This window comes from Fundulus heteroclitus, chromosome 21 (assembly GCF_011125445.2).
Source record: "Fundulus heteroclitus isolate FHET01 chromosome 21, MU-UCD_Fhet_4.1, whole genome shotgun sequence".
NCBI lineage: Eukaryota > Metazoa > Chordata > Actinopteri > Cyprinodontiformes > Fundulidae > Fundulus > Fundulus heteroclitus.
Window position 1 is genome coordinate 18634756 of NC_046381.1, and position 22138 is coordinate 18656893.

General features: G+C 42.2%; 1 protein-coding gene across 1 annotated transcript in view; it reads left to right on the plus strand.

Moving 5' to 3' along the window:
* The window catches only part of pola1 (polymerase (DNA directed), alpha 1), a 98590-nt gene that overhangs the window by 15730 nt on the left and 60722 nt on the right, over positions 1-22138 (plus strand). Inside the window, exons 10-26 of the mRNA XM_012863010.3 lie at positions 1982-2151; positions 2246-2358; positions 2431-2544; positions 2641-2715; positions 2799-2937; positions 3051-3205; positions 3384-3468; positions 4586-4647; positions 5097-5186; positions 6225-6341; positions 6434-6609; positions 6725-6854; positions 8328-8447; positions 8538-8628; positions 9002-9126; positions 9215-9364; positions 11791-11913. Coding sequence (XP_012718464.2) covers positions 1982-2151; positions 2246-2358; positions 2431-2544; positions 2641-2715; positions 2799-2937; positions 3051-3205; positions 3384-3468; positions 4586-4647; positions 5097-5186; positions 6225-6341; positions 6434-6609; positions 6725-6854; positions 8328-8447; positions 8538-8628; positions 9002-9126; positions 9215-9364; positions 11791-11913 — 2035 coding nt within the window. The remainder of the gene's footprint in view (positions 1-1981; positions 2152-2245; positions 2359-2430; positions 2545-2640; positions 2716-2798; positions 2938-3050; positions 3206-3383; positions 3469-4585; positions 4648-5096; positions 5187-6224; positions 6342-6433; positions 6610-6724; positions 6855-8327; positions 8448-8537; positions 8629-9001; positions 9127-9214; positions 9365-11790; positions 11914-22138) is intronic.

The window sequence follows — 22138 nt, forward strand, 5'->3', positions numbered from 1 at the left end:
AATAAGTACTTTTAAATTCCCTCTGATCAAAAGACTGAGAGACGCCATATCTCCCAGTGATCGAAGAGGACCCCGCTTTGTCTGGCCAACAAAGCGACTGTGGACCCGGAGGAAGAAACGAAGCAGCTTCTTCCCATCCCGGTCCCGCTACAGCCTGCGGATAACTGCGCTCGTCAAGACGCATCCAGAAAGCCGCAACACTCGGGAGCGCTCCGGACCAGCCCCGAGGCATCTCAAAGTAACGGACTCTCCCCTTTTATTTCTGTCTCACCAACAGGGTGTTTAGAAGTGCCTGGGCAGGCGGTAGAACTTTGTAGGTGTTGGTTAATGCTTTTATTCCACGACGAAGTTGGAATTATTTTGCTGAACATTTTCTTTGTACGTGCATGCATTTTACAATTGATTTGCTGTGTTGATTTGTGATCCATCAAGAACCCCGCCGTGGGTTACCGATTTATCTCTTTTCATCTTCTTCCCTGCTTCCCCCCTCTCTCTCTTTTCGCTCCTTATCAGTTTAATTTCTCTGTCCGAGCTCAAGTCGCGGGCTTTGCTTTAAACTCCTAGTTAGCCCCCCCCCTCTCGAAACGAGGCATTGTCCCATCAGCGTAAGCGTGGTTACGTTATTAGGACCTCCCCTCATACGTCATCGTAGCAGCCATCTTGGGAGGGTCACGTGTATCTGGACTGTAGGTAGCTTAGCTGAACTAGCTTTGTGTAAGACATCAAAGCGCCCAGTGAGATTCCCGAAGCTGTTCTGTCTGTCAATGCTGATACGTGAAATGCCGATGTTTCGAGGGCGGTGTTAAACAACTTTGAGTTAAGTTAAGATCTGCTAACCGCTCATTTTAATCCATTGTTTATTTTTGTTTTGTTCTTTATTTCCACATATATATTTTGCATGTTTTAGTTTAGTAATGAGTAAGAATTCCAAAGTTGTTTGAATCAGAGAATTACTGTAACAGGGAATTGCTTTTGGTTCAATAAAACCAACCACTGCGGAATAGACATTGTTTTGTGTTCAGTCCAATTCACAGTTGCCTGGGTATTCAGAAATCAGAGCTAACCTCCTTTGGAGTTAACATCTGACATTAATACAGAGACAATATCATTGGATGGTGATAAGGAATAAGGATTTAAACTCTAATTGCAGTTACATTGGGGTTCTCACAGCCTGCTGGATAAACCTGGTCGGTTAACAGTCCGACCTGATCATTTATTCCAGCATAAATGAGTTCATAACAGAGAGTTAACTAATGCATTAGTGGTATAAATACTTATAAGCTTATAGCTAACATCACCACCATTTGAACTATATTTGTTATAGCGAAATTTTGAGTTGAATGATTTATTATTTAAATTATAATACCAAATTATAATTAATAATAATAATAAGCATATTCAACCAGCTTATGGCATAGCAGATGGTAGAAATTATCTGGACTCGAATTAGGGCTGGACGATAATTCAATAAGTATATATATATCGATTGCTAGTTGTATATCGATAATAGAAAAAAAAGGGTCAATAAAATAAAAGTTTTCCTTCCTTTTGCATTCTAATATAAGGTAAGTTTATTCATATAGCACTTTTCAGACTTTCAAAGCCATGTAGGGTAATGTTCCAGTCATTACATCCTCCCAACCAATCACGACGCAGAAACGCCCGGCCCCAAGCTCCGCCCCCTTCAAAGAGTTCAGAGAGCACACCTTCTTCTTCATTTTTTAAAAACTTGCAGTTTTGGTAAAAAGTTGAGTTTGAATTCAGTGTTTGTGCGTTCTGTATATAAAAATCGGTTGCTAGGCAACAGCGTAAGATGCCCAGGGCTGCACTTAAAAAAAAAAAAAAAAAGTGTTTTGAATTTGTTGATAATTATCGATCAGTAAGATTTCTGTTTTATTGAAACGCTTTTTTTTTTTTTTTTTTTTTTTTTTTTTTCTCTCTATATCATCCAGCGCTAACTCGAATGTTTTCTTGTCTTTAGGGCCGACAGGGCGGGGAGCTCTTGGGGACAAGAGGAGAGCGGCGTCTGTGAAGCTGCTGCAGAGGTGCAGGTCGACGGCAGCAAGCTCCCCCTGGTGGAGGGCGCCGACGGGGAGCAGGTCTTCCGCTTCTATTGGCTGGACGCGTTTGAAGACCCATACACCCAACCAGGTGTGTGTTTTTTTTCTTTTACATCTTTATTGCAAATAAACCCGCATTTGTTTCGAGCTCGTCTTGACGTTTGACGTTTAAATCTGCCACCCAGGCGTGGTGTATCTGTTCGGGAAAGTGTGGATCGAGGCGGCGCAGTCTCACGTCAGCTGCTGCGTCACCGTGAGGAACATCGAAAGAACCATGTACCTCCTGCCTCGTGAATTTGTAGGTACCGTACGCACATGTAAGCGACGCGTTACTGCGTGCAAACTGAAGTCTTTCTGCTGCGGCCCACAGAAAACCAACCCGAGGACCGGAGAGGTGTCGGACGCCCCCGTGGGGATGATGGACGTTTACCAGGAGTTCAACGAGCTCTCTGAAAAGTTTAAGATCATGAAGTTCAAATCTAAGGTGAGTGGCGTACTGGTTACAGGACGGTTGTTAGAAAACAGACGTCCATGCCTGTCTCTGCTGGACTCGTCTCTCTCTTTCTCTCTCTTTCTGCAGAAAGTGGAGAAGAACTACGCCTTCGAGATCCCCGACGTGCCCACTCAGTGCGACTACTTGGAAGTCAGATACTCGGTAAGCAGACGCAGCAGCAGCACAAGTCTGACGTCCAGCCCTGCAGACTCATCAGCGTCTTTGCTCCATTTTCACCTCTGCAGGCAGAGTTCCCCGCGTTGCCGTCGGACCTCAAAGGCACGACGTTTTCCCACGTTTTTGGGACAAACGCCTCCAGCTTGGAGCACTTCCTCCTCAGCAGGAAGATCAAAGGCCCCTGCTGGTTGGACATCAAGACCCCACGTAAGAAAACTTTATCAGTTTTTCTGCTTTTAGTCCGCTTCTCTAAACAGTTCTCCCCTCCTGGGCGTTTGCTCTGCAGCGCTAACCTCTCTTTGTCGCCTCGCCTCTGCCAGAGCTGATGAGCCAGCCGGTCAGCTGGTGCAAAGTGGAGGCTCTCGCTGCGAGAGGCGAGCTGGTGTCTGTGATCAAAGACCTGCCTCCTCCTCCCATAACCGTCATGTCCATCAGCCTCAAGACGGTGCAGAACCCCAAGACGCATCACAACGAGGTTACATGTTAAAATCTCTGTGTTCAGTTTTTTTAAATATCTAAAATAACTTTGGAAACATTTCTATTTTCTGTATTTTAATTTCTGCTATCTGGTGATAGACTGCAGGGCTCGATGCTTAATTACTAAAGGACCATTCAGGCTTTTTTTTTTTAACGCAGCGTTTATTTATGTGCAGATTGTGTCCCTCGTCGCGCTTGTCCACTACCGCTTCCACATGGATAAAGCTCCTCCTCGGCCTCCCTATCAGACTCATTTCTGCGGTGAGTTATCGACGTCCAGCTTTTTTTTTTTCCGGGGAGAGAAAAATGTGTATTTTGTTGCAAATCACCTGGTTAACGGTCTGAAAAGATTTAGAGCTTTCCTAGTCAAACCTAACCTGACCGTAGCCAGATGGATGTCGCTCTGCCTAGCTCCACTCATACATCTGGGACTGATCCATAGGAATTGCCTTTTTTGAAGGCTGGGCCTTATAAAAAAATCCTTGCATATGATTGGATAAGCCACTTGTCTGTCATCTTTAACTACGTGCTATTTCAACCACTCATACTGAAGCCAACCCGCGACGCAGGAAAAAACAAAACTTTTTTTTTTCTTGTTTTTTTGTGTTTGCGGCTCTAGTGGCACGCGTTTTATTGACAGTGAGCTGACAGGAAGAGGGGGGAAGACAGGCGGCAAAGCGCCGCTGGTTGGAGTCGATCCCGGGCCTACCGCGTTGAGGACTAAAGGCCTCCTTATATGGTTCACGCTAACCGCTCCTCCACGGGCGCACCCCGGAAAACAAAACTTGCCAAATCCGGTCGGGAGAAGGGCGAAAACATTGTTTCCACCAACTAAAGCCTTCAGAGTCGTTCTCTGATGTTCTTTTAATAATACATTAGGTAGATTGGACAACATGGAAGAAATAGCAGCATCAATGTTACCGCTTGCTTCCTCAATGTGAGCCGCCATTGTTGTCTAAATCAAAACAGTCTCACGTCACAGTCGCTTCTCCACTACGTCACATCTGTGAAACTCCAGCCCTGCGTTCTGATTGGCTAGACAATAAAATTGGTTGGAGAAATCACTCTCTATGGGAGAGGTCCCAGATCGATGCGAGTGAAGCTAGGCGGAGCTAAGCAGAATGAAATTCATCTGACTCGTCAGGTTAAGTCAAACCGACAACTATTCACATTCGCCCACTGCTACACACGTTGGTCAGCAACTTGGCGTTAAGTGCCTTGCCCAAGGTCACATCAGCATGTGGCGGGAAGAAGCTGGGATCCCAACGCAAGGCGTCTCCTCTTCCCATCGAGCCTCAGCTGTCTGGAAATCAGTCGTCGACTTAAAGGAAAGCTTAGAGATTTTCAGCAAACTGATTGTGGTGATTTTTGTCCTCAGTGATCAGCAAACCGTCCGACTGCATCTTTCCCTACGACTTCAGAGAGGCTGTAAGGAAGAAGGTGAGCGGTCGTGTGGAGATGAACCTCAGATTGTTTTTCTTTTGTGCAGTTTGCTCGTGTAGAAACAAGCATGTTTCTGTCTTTTTTTTTTTACTTTATTCAAATTCCTGATGAACTTTCTTCTTTACAACAAACCCAACAACAAACAAACATTTCACACATTCAGAAAAAGTTGAGATGTTTTTTTTTTTAAACTGTGTATAATCCTGTTTTTAAAGGAAAGCCAAAAGCACACCTAATTGAGTTGGCAATATGAAAAACACAAAACAAAAATAAGTCATTTTTAACACGCTGATAATTAAACCCAGGGCGTGTTTCTCTGTTGCACTGTTGCAAATAATTTCCCCTAAAATGGTTGCAACATGAAGCTCAGCTGTTTAATTCATATTAGCATAGATACATTTCGCTGCATAAATTTAAATGGTAGACTAACCCGCCGTCTTCGTCAGAACGGGAAGGTGGAGATGGCCACGTCAGAGCGCACCCTGCTGGGCTTCTTCCTGGCCAAGATGCACAAGATCGACCCGGATGTCTTGGTGGTGAGTGACTGTCGTAAATCACAGCTAGAGCTTCTCTGAGGTGACTAAAAATGGAGGATTTCAAGCTCGGCCAGCCGGCTGGTTGGAAACTGAAAGTGCGATCTTTTTTTCCTGATCAGTGAATGCACCATACCTGAGCAACACACTGCAAAAACTGATCTAAAAATAAGTAAAGTCCTTAAAGTTAGTGTATTTATCCTTGATTTGAATAGGTAAATAATATTATCTGCCAATGGAATGAATATTTCGACCCCTAAAATAAGATAATTAGACATCCTGCATGTGAAATAAGATGATTGAGATGAATTGTTCCTATTTTAAGTGCAAAAAGTCTTATTCCATTGGCAAATCATCTTATTTACCTGCTCAAATCAAGGGCAAATACACTAATTTTAAGAACATTTTACTTATTTCTAGTTCCATTTTTGCATTGCGCTCTTGGGTGAGGAATGAGGCTCAGTTGTCTCCTTTTAGCATCAGTTAGAGTTTAGTCTTATAATAGAGCAAAGAAGATATTCAGTAATTATTTGTAGTTAGGTTTTAACTGTACAGATTAATCTGTTCAATAGCAAAGTGGAGAATTTTACTGGATTTCTAGTAATTTTTTTTTGTGAAGCATAAATATCTTTGGACTATTTTTTTTCTTTGGACTACATTCATATTCAATAAATTACAATATGCATTTCTAAGAGGCCTTTTGTCAGACTGAAAGTACCTTTTGGAAAACAACAACAACCTTTAAGCAGGTATTAAACATACTTTTCATTAAGTCCCCATTTTTCCGTGAAAATTAGCTTTTGTATATCTGTTACATTATAATGTTAAATGCTTTGTTTTTATTAGCTGGAGGTGGAAATAAAATCCTAATTAACAGAAATAAAGGCTTTAAAACCTCATCAATCTGTTTGCATTAGTAAACTGACTTATTAACTTCTCAATAATATTCAATTTATTAAATATGACTATAATAAAAATGTTTTATCCAGAAAACGGGGAAAAAAAAGTCTAATTTTGTTGATAAAATTTGTATCCCTGCAGGGTCATGATATCTTTGGTTTTGATCTGGAAGTTCTCCTGCAGAGGATCCAAGTGTGCAAAGTCCCCCACTGGTCCAAGATCGGGCGCCTCAGGAGGGCCAATATGCCCAAATTAGGGGTAATCCGGAGCAGAAATCTGGTTTCTGTGGCTTCTATATTCTAAATGCTCTATTTTTAGTTGTCATTATGTCGCATTTCTGCCGTTTGCAGGGCCGTGGAGCTTTCGCAGAGAAGAGCGCCACATGCGGCCGTCTGGTGTGCGACGTGGAGATCTCAGCCAAAGAGCTGATTCGTTGTAAAAGTTATCACCTGACGGAGCTCGCTGCTCAGGTGCTGAAGGTGGAGCGGGTCACGGTTCCTCAGGAGGACATCAGGAACCTCTACAGGTGACTTTCAAAGCTCTTCCCACTAAAATTATAACCAAATATAGAAGAAAAGGTGCATTTGGAGGCCTGTTGTTAACTGTTTAGTAAAATGTTCCGGTGGTTGTTTCTGTCACAGCGACTCTCCTCACCTGCTCTACCTGTTGGAGCTGACGTGGACAGACGCTAAGCTGATCCTCCAGATCATGTGTGAGCTCAATGTTCTGCCCCTCGCCCTGCAGATCACCAGCATCGCAGGAAACGTCCTGGTAAGTGTCAGCGACGCACGCGGCTTCATGCCTTCACTAAACCCTCCACTTCAGCTACAAAGCAAGCCCCTTCTGTCCATCTGTTGCTCTCCATTTAATTCATTATGATGAATAATATAGTTTTATTTCTTCTTCAGCAGCTTTATTATTTTGTTTAGTTTGTAATTTAGTCCAGGGGTTTTCAAATTCATTTAATGTGAGCCTCCCCTTGGAATAGGTTAAAGATAACCACGCCCCCCCCCCTAACCACAAACCTACCCCACACAGGTCCTTGCAGTAAATGCATCTTTCTTTTGTGTTCCTAGAATGCTGTGTTTCAAAAACATTTTTTATTGTATTTCTTTTAACAAAGTACATTCATAAAAAAGGCCTATTCATAAAATATCATAAAATACTTTTACTGAAACATCACGGACAATGGGCTCAGTTTTAAAATTGAACTGTCATTAGAGCAAATTCATAAACGATTGTTTTCAACAGCAGACAAACTGAACTAAACAGATGCCAATGTCAAACTGAACTCACGTCAACAGGAGACATTAACTGAAATAATAATAAAAAAGATAACCTGAATTTAACAGACGTCAACATATTCTATATTTCAATTTACTTTTTAGGCTTTTAACAAACAAGCATTTTATTAGTTATCTCTTATCTGATGTATTTCTGATGTTTGGCACTTTGTTTTACCTTGTGTTAAAGTGCTCTTTAAATAATGATGACATTCATGATGATTATGAACAGAATAAACTTTTGCATCACCTCCCAGAAGCTGGAAATAAAAGAGACAAAAACATTTTTCACACCTCACTTAGTAACTCTAATACTTTAGTCTAAATACTTTAGCCTAAATATTTTAGGCTAAAATATTATACTTTTTATTTGTTTTTCTTCAATCCCACGGTGATGTTTGGTAATTTCTGCCAAAGGCTGCAGCATTTTGATTTAATTCATCTGAATGCAGTATTTGCAAGCCATACTCTGTTTGGATGAAAAAAAAACTGTCTATGATTGGCTGAAACAGCCGAGCGAGCGCACAGCTGGTGTTGAGCGTGGAATGAGCAGGTGCGCACGAGCAAAGTAGCACGCGAGCAGAGATGAGGGCGTGCCAGACTGGTTTTCAGCGTTGAGAGTTGTCTCACTGCGCGCTTGGATTGGTTCCTGCGCGCTCAAACAGAAGGCACGAATATCGCTACATAGTTTCAGAGTTGAGCGGCAGTGCTGTCTTCTTCTCTGTCTTCTCGCGCCTCGCCTGTGACTCTTTGGCGCCCTCCAGGGGAGGCGCGCCTCACCTATTGAAAACCCCTCCTTTAGTCAATTTCTAAATAAAATATGAATTTACTCAGTAATTGAATTTAATGGGTTGAGAAAGACGTCCAGTTGAGCGTACAGGTTTAGTGTTTTTGGTTAAGAGGGAAAAAAACTATATTTACTGGTGCTGATGCTGAGTTTCTTTCTGCTGCCTCTCTGCAGTCTCGTACGCTCATGGGCGGTCGCTCTGAGAGGAACGAGTTCCTGTTGCTACATGCCTTCCATGACAAAAACTACATCGTCCCCGACAAGCCGTCCTTCAGAAAGGCCCAGCTGGAGGCTGTGAGTTTTCACATAAACGCACCAAAAGTTGCTTTCCTCTTCTTGTTCCTTTGTTTTGTTTTTACATTTTTCTGTTCCCCTTTGATCCAGGCTGAGGGAGAGGAGGATGTTGATGGCGGGAAGGGTAAGAGAAGGAAGAAGGCAGCCTACGCTGGAGGTCTGGTGCTGGATCCTAAAGTCGGTAAGTCTTCCCGTCCCCCACACTGCAAAAACGGAACTTAAAATAAGTAAAATGTTCTTAAAATTAGTGAATTTGTCCTTGATTTGAGCAGGTAAATAAGATGATTTGCCAAGGGAATAAGATTTCTGCACTTAAAATAGGAACAACTCATCTCCATCATCTTATTTCAAGTGCAAGATGTCTAATTATCTTATTTTATGGGTCAAAATACTCATTCCATTGGCAGATAATCTTATTTACCTGCTTAAATCAAGGACAAATACACTAACTTTAAGAACATTTTACTTATTTTTAGATCCGTTTTTGCAGTGCAGAAACGATGGTTGTCCTCGCATTGGGCCCGTTTTCTAACCCACCTCTTTCCTTCGCTCAGGTTTCTACGATAAGTTTGTGCTGCTGCTCGACTTCAACAGCTTGTATCCCTCGATCATCCAAGAGTTCAACATTTGCTTCACCACCGTGCAGAGGCAGGCTCAGAGCTCCCGCAGGAAGACGGACGTGAGTTTATTGCACCGATGTCCAGGCCCATTTCCGTCTGCTTAGCTCAGAGAAGTTCCAGCTCTGTAAACGCGTTGCCTCATAACAGGACGACGAGCCCGAGGAGATTCCCGAGATTCCAGATCCCGACCTGGAAATGGGAATCCTGCCCAAAGAAATCAGAAAGCTAGTGGAGCGGCGGAAACAGGTTAAGCAGCTCATGAAGCAGCAGGACATCAACCCGGATCTCTACTTGCAGGTTTGTCCCTCTCCAGCGACGTGTCCACATTCACCTCAGCCAGAGACACACAGCTCAGAGCTGCTTTTCTACTAAACCTGTTAAATAGAAGCTTTTGATTAGTGCTTCTTGATTTTCTGTGTAGTAATTAATCAATAATATGCGGCAAAACAGGGCATCGGGAAACAAAGTAACGGACTGGAAAAGATGTGTTTTTAAATTAATTAATCAGATACCTTGAAATAAATACTTTCTTCTAAATGTGAGGGTTTGAATTATCCTCCTCCTCTGTTTTTGGAAATGTTTTCCTCTCTAGTGAGTCGCTAAAGCAGGGGTCAGCGACCTTTACAATCCAAAGAGGCGTTTTTACCCTTAATCTGGCTAGAAAGCTCCTTCAGAGCCACACGAGTTCCCTGAAAAAACAACTTTTTTAATAAAAAACTTTGAGTCTTTAACTATTTTTAGGGTTTAAAATAAAAAAAAAAAACGTGAGATGCACAAAGAGGATGAAAACATCTTCAGTGGGGTGTTAATATTTGCAGGAAATGATGCAACAAAAGCAGATAGTTTCTAACAGACATTATATATGTAGATGCCTCATTACGTGCTGGAGCGCATGCTGTGTCGCCGCCATATTGGATGGGTCTCTCCTACTCTAGGGTAGCATAGGAGCCGATGGGAGTAAAGGCAGAGGAAGCAACTTTAACCGTATTTTCTGCAGTGTACGGCTGCAATAACCGGGGATAACCACTGAAAGTAGAGCACAGGGTGCAGATCACCATTTTGGGATTCTGGAGATGAGTTTTTACTTTATAAGAACAGTGCAGAAATGAAGTTAGGGACCATAACTTCATGCTTATTAATCTGTTACCGTTACATTTCACCAACTTAGAATGCTGCTTGTCGGGACTTTGATGCAATCAACTGGTTCTCTTATATAGGACATCTTTGACCAATCTGTATAATCTGATTGAATTTGACTTTGTAAAGTGCCTTCAGATGACATGCTTCATGAATTGGCGCTTTATGAATTGAATTGAATTGAATCACGTTGCCAAATTAAGTACCCTGAAGTTAGAGCTGGTCTTAAGCTATCAGGTTGAGTGTAAAACACTGGAAGTACCTGGAAATTTAAAAGAAAACCTTCCCAGACCTTTTAAAAAACTGAATGCTTCTGCGCATGAACAGCACGCAAGAATATGAAGAAATTATTACTGGTGTGTAGAGAAGGCTCAGTATTGTACATGTGAGAGAGTGAAATAGATATAAATTAACAATCAAGTTTCTTTATAAAAATATAAAATGTATTTATATATACAATTACTATACCACATGTCTTTGTTTAAGAGTATTAAAGTATTTTAGCACGTATTTATTTACATATTTATTAATATGCCATACCTTGTCTTTTTGTTAAATAGCATAAAACTAAATTTTTCTATGAAATCACGTATTTAATTACACATCAATATGCCATATGTCTGTTAAAGAGCATAAAACAACGTATTTCAACATGAAAACCCGTTTATGTGTGACAGCGTCCTGTATCATCACAACATCTCTGCCATCTGTAAAAACCCAAGCCGTGTGAAAATCGGGTAAAACTTTGGGGAGTTACGATTTATATTAGTTGGACAAGCAGCTTCCTCAATACAAATAAATGCACTGGGGGCGCGTGAGAGACCCATCCAAGATGGTGGCCGCGTTGAAACGTCAGCTCCAGTAGGCAGCACCAGTCCATGAGGCGTCTGCTTATGTAATGTCTATGGTTTCTAATCTAATGACAAGAAAAACAATTTACTGATACTTTAGGTTTCACTCTGTGATGGAAACTGAAACCCTGTTAAATCCTGCATTTTATTATGCTTAGTCAAAGTTATAAAGAGCCATTGTGGAGAGTCCAAAGAACCAATGGTGGCTCTGGAGCCACAGGTCGCTGCTCTGAAGGACTCACTCTTTGGAAGCTTTTTCCCCACGTTTTGTCACATTACAACCACAAACTTTTATTTATTTATTTTGGATTTTATGATAAACCAGCCTAAAGTAGTGGATTATATGAAAGGGGAAGAAAAAAAATTGCCATTTTCATAATTTCTGACAGATAAAATCTAAAAATGGTGGGAAATATTTTTTAACCCCCCTTAACTAATACAACTAAATAAAAAATATTGAAAAGTATAAATTGTTTCTCTTTTTACTTCAAACTGTGTGGCGCTTTGTGATGCATTAAAGTTTGTTTGTATCGTGACAAATGGTAAAAAAAAAGTTCACCTGGTTTTAAGATTTTTAACATTGTGACATGAACCCTGATGTCATAAAAGGAAACTTTGTTGCTGGAAACACAGTCAATGTTCATTAATAAAGGTTTTTCTCTAGGTCTTTCTCAATGCTTAAAATACAAGGTAATGCAGGGTTTCAGTGGTATTTTCTGCTTCTCTTCCCCTCAGTATGACATTCGTCAGAAGGCCTTGAAGCTGACGGCTAACAGTATGTACGGCTGTCTGGGATTCAGCTTCAGCCGCTTCTACGCAAAGCCGCTCGCCGCTCTGGTCACCCTCAAGGGAAGAGAGGTAAGCAGCTTGTGCTGATCAAAGAAACACACAATTCCCACGCTGCACATTAATAGTCGAATGAATAGATCATCATAGCGATATTAACATGTGCAATACCGCACTTACATAATGTGGCTTAGATGCATTATTGGGAAGGCAATAGGATTTCAGGTGGCATGCATTAAACCCAGTGATCCAACATTTTTGGCCAAAGAATGATGGATTTTCACAACTAATATAGGATTTAGATGATTAAAAAGCTCGGGGACATTTATGTGACAGGAAAGATGGAACACACCAGTGAAAATGGAGGTTAAATTAACAAAATCATCAATGTAATATGCAACGATGATGTCAGCGATTTGTTTTCTGTAATCTTGATGCCCCAAATGGAAAATTGGTTCGTTCTTTCTTTCTTTTTTCTCTTTCTTTCTTTCTTTCTTTCTTTTTTTCTTTTTTTCTTTCTTTCTTTCTTTCTTTCTTTTTTTCTTTTTTTCTTTCTTTCTGGGACTTTTAAGGGGAGTGGAAGCCGCTTTCTTGTCTTCAGTACCTAGCAGCACTACGCTCTTCATCCACCAGATGGCACTGTTAGGCTATAGTCCACATCTTCACCCCTTTTTTAAAACAACGCTCCTTTGGTTTCCAAACTTTTATGTGCGGCTTATCCTTCCTCACACTTGCTCTTATTTTCCCGTAGGAATGCCTTTTGTTTTCCTTCCTGACCTTCGGCTCTTCTCTGTTTTTTTTTAAATGTGACGATTTCTCCACTTCCATCCAGCCAGGTTACATGTTTTTTTTTTTTTGTATCTGTGTTTTTCATATGTGATATAAAAGGGTAAAAATGCAGCAGACACACAAAGGAATGTACAGGCTGTCCGTTTAAGGGGTTAAAAACGTGCTCGTCCAATACATTTGCCCAGAGCAGCATGTGTTCTGCATGACACAGACGGCTAAAGCTGGCCTTGTAACAGCACACACACACACACACACACACACACACACACACACACACACACACACACACACACACACACACACACACACACACACAGTGCCATCATGTCAGTGGCGGCACTCATGTTCCTTTAATGAGCTCTAACAGTACAAGTCCTCAGCGGAGGCATCGGGCTTTGCCTCGGGGGACTCCTTCATTAAGATCCCCTTACACACTCATTGTGTCGCCTGATAGAGGGCAGGACACAAACTCGCCGTGCGTGTTTGTTATTTTGTCAGTCCCATTTGTGCCTCCAGTCATGCCTGATGCTCATCTGACAGAGCTACATTGTTAAAATTGTGTGTTTGATTTGCCGGTGCAGGTGGGAGTTTCTCTCCCTGCACTCTTTTGCAGCCTCTGTCTGTCACCAGCCAGAGGTGGAGCGCTTAATTACGTTCAGCCTCCTGCCTGCTCTGCTTGCATCAACAGTCTTTGACCAAAGGTAGACTTTTATTTCCCCTCTCCACTGAATGGAAATGTGGCCTGGACCTCTTTAATCATATTTTTATCAGTCCTAACCAATCTAAAGTTGTTTAGTAGAAATACATTAACTATTATTTCTAAACACAGTAACGGTAAACCACTGGCTGGTTTCAGCATCCTGTAATGAAGATGCTTTCTAGTGCTGTTCTAATTTTTGAAATGCTGTTTTGTGGCTCATTAGAAGAAACAAATCCGCTCTCAATACATGTTTGATGTAGATTTAGTTGATGAGAGAGAGTCTTGAGAAGTTAGCATGTGGTTGTAGGAGACGTCATTAGGCCTCTGCTGCAGTCGTGGGTTGGATCTGGACGGTCCTGCATGGAGCCCAACCACAAACGAGCCGATTCTTTGTTGTGATCAAATGTTAGAGGCTGAATAGCGATTTAATTATAAAATGTCCTTATATGTTTTTGGAAAAATAATATAAAGAGTTTAATGTAGAGGTTTAGATGTGGTGGGAGAACAGGATTTGTCTTTTGGTGCCCTGCACAGTTAATTTCAGCTAATTCTAAGCCTTATTTGGCCACATTTACTGAGCGCTGTGACAATATTTTCCTCATCTTGTCATGTTACAACCACAAAATAAATTTATTTTTATTGGCATTTCTAGTGATAGATCAACACAAAGTTACACACAATTGTCGAACTGGGTTTAAGGGTTGCAGAAATGTTCCCAACTAAAGCGCTGAAAAGCGCAACATTCACTGATTTGATTGCTTTCTATTATTTTATGTTTGTTTTCTATTTTATTTTTCTTCACCTCTACAGAGCTGTAGGTTGCCTTTTGGTTTGTAAAGCGCTTTATAAATATTATAATAATGCCTTTGCATTCAGCCTCAAATGGGTCTAACTTTTTTATGGGTTTGTCTTTCCTTATTTGCATAACTGGAGACAGATTATTGTGACTGAGCTCCAGCAGAGACTCTGGTTAAGAGCAGGTTTCAGGTTTTGCCACAGATCATTGATTTGATTACGTTCTGAACTTTGAATGGGCCGTTCTAACACTTGAGTATCCTTTGATCTAAATTGCTCTGTTTTATCTCTGGAGGTTTAGGCTTGTTGTCCTGATGGAAGATGAACCTCCACGGTTTAAGTCTTTTACAGCCTCCAACTGGTATTTTAAAGCAGCACTTTAGACTTTTAGCCACTAGGGGCGCTAGACTCTTAACCTCCAGGTTTAGCGTAAATAAAGGCCAATGGAAACGCTGCACTGTCGCAAAATTAAACAGTCTCCCTCCGTGTTTTGGAATCTGATAGCAGACTGCTTTGGACCAGCAGATTGAGAAGTCATGGAGTTACTTGCATAGACAAGGCCACATTTACCCCTTTAGATTAAATCCTACATCAGAGAACCAAAAATATGTCTGATCAGGTAGGTGTGAGGTCTGTTTTGTTTCGTTGTTACGACCTAGAATGGGCCATGCGACGGATCCGACCCTCTCAAGTTACATAGACGAGTTTTTGTGAAGGGTAGCCTGCATGGAGCATCCACATGTACAGAGTGTTGTATATTTACCTGAAAATCATTTTACATGTCTCAAATTAAGCTAATACTTGGGTCAAAGCTTGTGCTGTGCTGCTTTAACTCCATCCATCTTCCCATCTCTCTCTCTCCCGCTTCCCTGTCCCTGCTGGAGAAAAGCGTCCCCGAAGCACGATGAAGGCACCACTGTGTTTCACCATTTCATTTGTCAATTTGATCAGATTAGGCTCAAAGCCAGACATGTGAGGTGCATGGTTCGAAGAAAGTTCCCTGAGATGCTCAAAACTTAATCAAAAGCATAATTTTTTTAATATTAAAACCTTGATGTTCTCTTTTAAAAACATCTGAGGTCCTCTCAGAACAGCTGGATTTATACACACAGGTTGACTCTACTGCTGATTCCTGATTTTATTTAGGGGTACCAGAATAGAGGTGATTGGATACGTATGTATGCCACACTTTGCAGCTTCATATTCAAACAAAACATTTAGAGAAAAACGTGTTAATATCCTTCCACTTCACTATTATACACCAAGTTAACTTAGTATATTCCATAAAAATCTCAGGATTTAATAGGAGCAAATGTCAAAAGTTCATGGGGTGTTAATACTTTTCCTAGACACTGTATATTAAGTCTCTTTTGGTCGGGGGTTACGTCTGATGTTTCCTTAGGTTACCTAATGTGCTGAGGGGACAGTAAATATAAGTGGACTGTGGTCTAGGGGGGGTTTACTGCATTAGTGCATCCCATACAGCGAGGAGTGATGTGACGCATCAAAAGGTCATCAGTAACATCTAAGACCCTCTGTGGGTCCAGAGCTTGTGCCGCAGTTTGCTGATGTAGCGGGAGATCCTGCTTCACCCAGTCTTGGTGTTTTGTTTACTTTGTATCTATGATTCTGGGAGCTGCTCTATTTATACTGCAGGGGACAGGGACTCCCACTTTTTTCTTCTCCGTCTGAGGACGTCGCCACGTAGCGCTTCGTTTTGGTGGAAAAAAAGGAAAGCGGCTCAGGTTCGGCGCCCCCTCTGCCGCAGAGTCGAGCTGCTAACAGTGAAGTTTTCCTGCGTCTCTGCGGTGCCCTAGAGTTAGTTAGTGGTAGTTTCCATCTGCAGCGAGCCAGAAGAGCCAGCTGGCATTTATAGCTGCGTTTCTAGTGTATTTGTGGGCATTGCCATTTGCACTCCTGCCCCCTTTTTAATCATCACATTTGCACTCCACTTTCATCTCGTGATTTAGGAGGCTTTTTATTTTTATAATTGTACCATGTACACTGATCACCACTTTGTCTGCAATGTAAATCCCTCCCTCCCCCCCCACTCCCCCTCCCCGGCGCTCTCATCTGTTAGGACGGGTGTCCCTGGCGAATGTGCATGTGTTCTGTGTATTTATTGATTGGCCGGGCTCTCATCTTTCTCTCACTCTCGTTTTAAACCGAGGCCTCGGGCGCTGCTGGTCAGAGAGCCGCGGCCGGTTTCTGGGCCCCGGTTTGCCTTACGCATGGAGGCTTAGATAGAGAGAGAGAGAGAGCGGACAGGCTTTTGACCGAACCCCCTTAAATTAGCTCGCTTCCCCTCCTCGGAGTCGGTCTGTGGAAATGTGCGCAGACAAACACATGTGCCCCGTGCGTGCGCTACCGGCCGAACTCTGCCCTTTGTCGGAGGACCATTTGTTGTGGGCCTGCTCTGTCCTGGAATGTGTGGGTATTAAAAGGGGGGACTTGATAGGTATTAAGAGGAAGGTGAAGGTTTAGGATTACACGGCTGAGGCTCCTCTAAAGATTGATGTCCCCCTCAACCCCTCTGTGATATTTCGGGTTCTTTTGTATGTCGGCCAGAGAACAGTCGAGTGCAGAGAGGAGCAGATATTTGTAACACAGATATCTGCCACACATGCGGTTATGACTGGCTGATAGAAGTATTTATCCCAGGAGGCAGACTTTTATTGTCCACTTACTGCTGGTTATTAGACCACTATTAACACTGGATGGTTTTACTCTCTGATCTTTCATTTGCATTCATGCTTCCCTGTGTTTTCTTGGTATTTTATGTGACTAACAAACACAAGCTAGTGCATGATTGGTAAACGACGCATGGTTTTCAGTAATTACGACAGAAATGGCAAAAAAAAACAAAAAAAAAAGTGCAGTGTATTTGTGTTAATCCTGATACCCCCAAATAAAATCCATTACAGCTTAATTAGTTGTCACCTGATTAGTAAACAGCACAATAATTTGTAATTTAGCTCATAAACCTGACCTTTTGGAAAGAAAGCCAAAGGAACTCCTTCTTGGGAAGGGATGCTCTGGTCAGACTAGCCCAAAATGTTACTTTCCTGGCCTACATGATGCTGAATACGGCGTTACCCCAGTCAAATGTGGTGGCAGGATCTTTTCATCAGTATGGTCAGAGTTGATAAACCTAAATGATATCATCCATCCATCCACCGTTTTAATTACAAGGACTTTTCATAACACTCAAGGTCACTGTGCAAACTAAAACACAACAATCAAACTAGATGAAAACATCAAATACAGGGGAGTTGAGAAAGAAATGGCATTAGAGGCAGTAGGAAAAAAAACATGGACGCTCACACAAAAGCCATTATTAAACCTCCAAATACAGCCAACCTAAGTCTCTGAATGTGTTTTAAGCCACGTTGAGATGTTCAACTCAACAAGAAATGCTGATCAACAATAGGCGGTGATCCTTCATTGCCTGTTTAGTGACTACGACCACTGTTGTTAAGACGATAACAAAGACAATAACACTTTTCTACGCGGTATTTAGTGCATATTAACACCGCTGACACATCCCGTCTGATGAACGCTGAAAGGTATGACTGACTTAACGTTACATAAATAATGGAGAGTTGCTAAAAACAAAGTATAGTAATAGTAATATATAGTAATATCTTTGTTGTCATTGAAACATACATTACAACAAAATTTGTTCTCTTTTAACCCATCCCCTTAGGGAGCAGTGGGCTGCCATGTGCCGCGCTCAGGAAGCGTTCTAGGGTTAAGGGTCTTGCTCAAGGACCCAGAGCTGGGGATCGAACCGGGTACTTGCATCCTTCTCTGAGTGCAAGCGCGCTGCTCTAACCACTAGGCCAGCACTCCCCATACACCGAGACGGTAGGCAATTTGGGGTTAAGTGCCTTGCCCAAGGGCACCTCGACATGTGGCAAGGGGAAGCTGGAATCGAACCCACAACCTTCCGATTGCCAGACGACCACTCAACCCATCAAGCTACATTATGAAGTTTTACTCAATGTGGCTGCGGCTAGCAGGCATCATAAATGCGGACGTCTGGCATGATCCCGTCGCACCGCCTTTCCGACTTGTAATTCCAACTTTAGGGGCCGTTCCAGTTGAAATCTCCAACTCGGAGGGTGGAAATTCGGAGTACCAGGGATGAATTGAATGCAGCGTTAGCTCAAACGGTGTAAGAAAGTTAGAATGGCCTAGTCCAATTTACACTTAATCCAGAAAATCAAGAATTTTTTTTTTCAAGTTCTACAAAAAAGTTATAATCTGATTGAAATTGACTTTGAAAAGTGCCTTGAGATGACATGTTTCATGGATTGGCACTGTATAAATAAAATTGAATTGAATTGAATTAAAACACCATCAAACCTATCTGTCTTAAGCTGAGCTATCTTAAAAAGAGAACCATGGTAAATAAAAATACCAACGTGTAGAAGGTCACTATAGTCGTAAGCCAGAAGACCTGCTGGTGTAACCGCAGCAGAATGTGCTTCTACCAGGTGTTATCATGTCAACATATGAAGGACGTTTTTCAGGTTTGTGTTTCATGTAAATCTATTTCCATCCGCTTTCTAATCATGTGCTAGTTTGTGTCTCTCATGGTTAAAAACAAAAGTCACAAGGTTTAAGGTGTATGAATAGTTGCAAGGACAGCTGCCAGTTGCTGGCGTTGATAATTTATCTAATGGCTTAAAAGACAGTTTAACTTTGTGTCCTTTTCTATGAAGCAGGACATAAAATGGCCCCTTTTGTTTTACTCTGAGCCCAGTTGTTAGTCCATCCGTGCGTTTATGCCCTCTTAAACGAGTGATGCTTGTGGAAGCTGCTGATTGTTGTGGATTGCAGATTGCTTTGACCTTTGTCCCCCTTTTGCCAGCAAATCTGACAACCATTAGCAGGTGTTTGTGCGTCTCAGGACAGTGGATGACTCCTGAAAGCCATTCTGCTGTAATTGAGTTTGTGTCCTTGTGTTTAAAAACAACCTGACAGGAGCTCGTTGCTGACATTATTGGAAGGCATGCAACGGGAGGACCAGAAGAAACGGGCTTGTGTAACAGAGCCCCGGCGGCGGAGAGGTCAGAGTTTGGTTTGGGTTAAACCTCCGTTCGTACGTGTGTGCAAATAGTTGTAATGAAGGCTAAGTAAATATTGTTGCCCCAGGGCGTCCATCGTTCAGACTCTCCATCATCCGTCTTGTCTCCAGAGTGACAAACCATTTACCAGAATTAGATCCGGGAATGCTTAAACCCGGCGCTATCGCGTCTCGTTTGCGGCACCGTCTTTTAGACTTTGCGACTTAACGACGTTGCACCCGGCTCTTTCGTTCAGAGATTCAGTCGTCGCTGCCGTCTGCGGAATCACAGGAATCGTTTTTACGCTTCTGAGAATTAGATTTAAGGGTATAAGCCGAGTCACGCTGGCATTCATGGGTCTGGATCCGGACCCGAATGCTTGTGTGTGTGCCTCTGGCGACTGGGATGTTTCCATGATCCTCTGGTCCTCCTCTTAAAGAGCTGGCTTTGCTCCTGATAGAGCTGGACTTAACAAATAGTCACATGGGAGAAGCGGCGCTGCTATTTTGGCCACGTTAGCTCTTCTCTGAGGGGCTAAAGGTGGAAGGGGGCTGAGTTGAGAATTTAAACTGCGACATTAATAACACCTGCTAATGAGGCCATCTGAGACCAGGCTAATGGATGTGATTACAATTGATAATGGATTGATCTGGCACCTGCCATCTTTCTCACGGTAACTGAAAAAGTTGTAAATGAATGGGTAATTAGTAAATGATTTGATCCCACTTTACAATAAGGCTCCCTTTTTATAGAGGCTGTTTGTAGTCACTTTATAAATCATTAACTGTTTATTATGCATTAATAAAGGACGGAAAAGAGTCAAATGTGACCGGTTTCTTGCCAAATAGTGAGCCAAATCTATATTTGGCTGAAATGTTTCAAATTCTTTCATCTAGAGTTGCTCAGCAGGCATTTTGTAAACATAATTCTCTACCATGTAATATTCTACTTTATCACTGCATTATAAGCACCCACAATTTAGAAGTGTACACCATGACATAAAGTAGACTCGGTTCAAGCTACAAAGTAATATTTTACTTTAACTGGCACGAGTTGTTGATGCTGAAATGTACAACGCGTTCTGTAGCATTATGCATTTTATTATCTAGTCTAGTTATGCCACGGTCCTAAAGCCGTTTTTCCAGACGCAGCTACCATGTTACATTGGTTTTAAACGTCCCGATACCGCTCACTAGCTTTATGTGGATATAAGTAGTCGTAATAAAAAAAAAACGTGTCATGTGATCACGGCAATCTGAATATTGGGATCGTATTAAGCTCAACTAGAATGAAATTGTATTCTGAATGAGACGGGTGGTTTATGCCGGTTGTTAATCCAAACAGCGTCCATATAAACTCTTACTCCAGCATTTCCCCTACCATTATCAAAGGGGAGGGGCTGCCTAAATGTATGAGTCTAAATCTCCGCTACTTTAAGCTCTCTGTGTCACCGACAGACACGCGCTCCCGCAAGTTGACGGCGAACGCTCAGAGAGATTTGCCTCAACCTTTTGAAGCGTCATATTTGACAAAAGCTGGACAGAAATACGCGAGAGGGACCAGGAAAAAGTCCGCGAGACCGACTGACCACATACAAAGCGGGGAAGAATGGCTGTGCTTTTTAAACACACTCAATTTTGTGATCATGGCAGCACTTTTTCTCCAATGAGTAACGGCAAGAGTAACTCTTCTACTCCTGGTGCAACCACACAGAATAACCCAAGTGCTTCATGCCCTTCCCCTTGGCACGCAGCAATACTGTATATTAAACCTGGAAAGGTGGAAGATATTAAAGAAATCTAACAAAAAAGATAAACAGGGAGACAGAAAGATGGATATATAAGAGAAGGATCGACAGAAAGAAATTGTGTAATAATTATGCAATATACGGTACATGGATGATGATAATAAACGTTCTTGTGGTTTCTTAGGGAGATTTGACGACTCTGCGGACGCCACGCTGCTCGTATTCTGACTAAAGTCTGGTGCATGTAAACATGCGTCATGATCAGATTAAGTGATGTTGTGCACATGTAAACGATATATTCTAATTAGTTTGTCTTTTTCGAGCTGAACACGTTTCAATCCAACCAAGAAATGTTTACAAGCTCTGTAAACATGGCTGCTGTCGGCCATCATTGCTCACGTGAGCCACTGCAAGGGAAGGGAGGGGCAGCATCTGCTCTGTGAACTCTTTTACTACAAAATCGCTTACATTGATTTTAATGCATTTTATGTGCATTTATTCTTTTAGCCTGGGGTTGGTTATAATCACACAGAGTTTGGTTTGGTAGACGAGTTTCATCAGACACTAAAAATATCGGCCAATGCCTATAAAGATCAAAGTGTCGTACTAAGACTCTATAAAAGTTGTCAGAACCAGTGCGGCGAAACGCTTCAAGACATCCGCTCCGGTACTCCACATATTAGTGAAGCGAACAACGGCAGCGACGACGGCGCTGTCGGCTTATTCTCGGTCAAAGCCGGCTGTTGTGATCTCAGCCTGTTGTATTAAATCAGAGGCAGCTTTACAGCCGATTGACCTTCCAGGCAGAAGACATGAGAACACAGCTATGGTATCTGCAAGGACAGGTGTGTGTGTGTGTGTGTGTGTGTGTGTGTTTGCCCGCTCCTATGTGTGAGTTGCGGTCAGACATTCTCCCATGCAAACGAAAACTTCTATAAAACAGAAGAGGCCTTATTACAAACCATTCTTGGATTTTAGTTATAATAAGCGTTTATAACCACGGCTTCGTCCACGCATACTCTAGCGTGGCGCGTTTAAGTGTGTTGCCCAGCCGCCCAGCTCTGATAGTGCCACGTCCCCCCCAAACACACACACACACACACACACACACACAGGTGCTATTTCAGTCGGCCGACTGTCATCCCAAAATGCTTTTCAGCTGAGTGCTTTTCAAAACAGTCGTCAGTAGTTAAG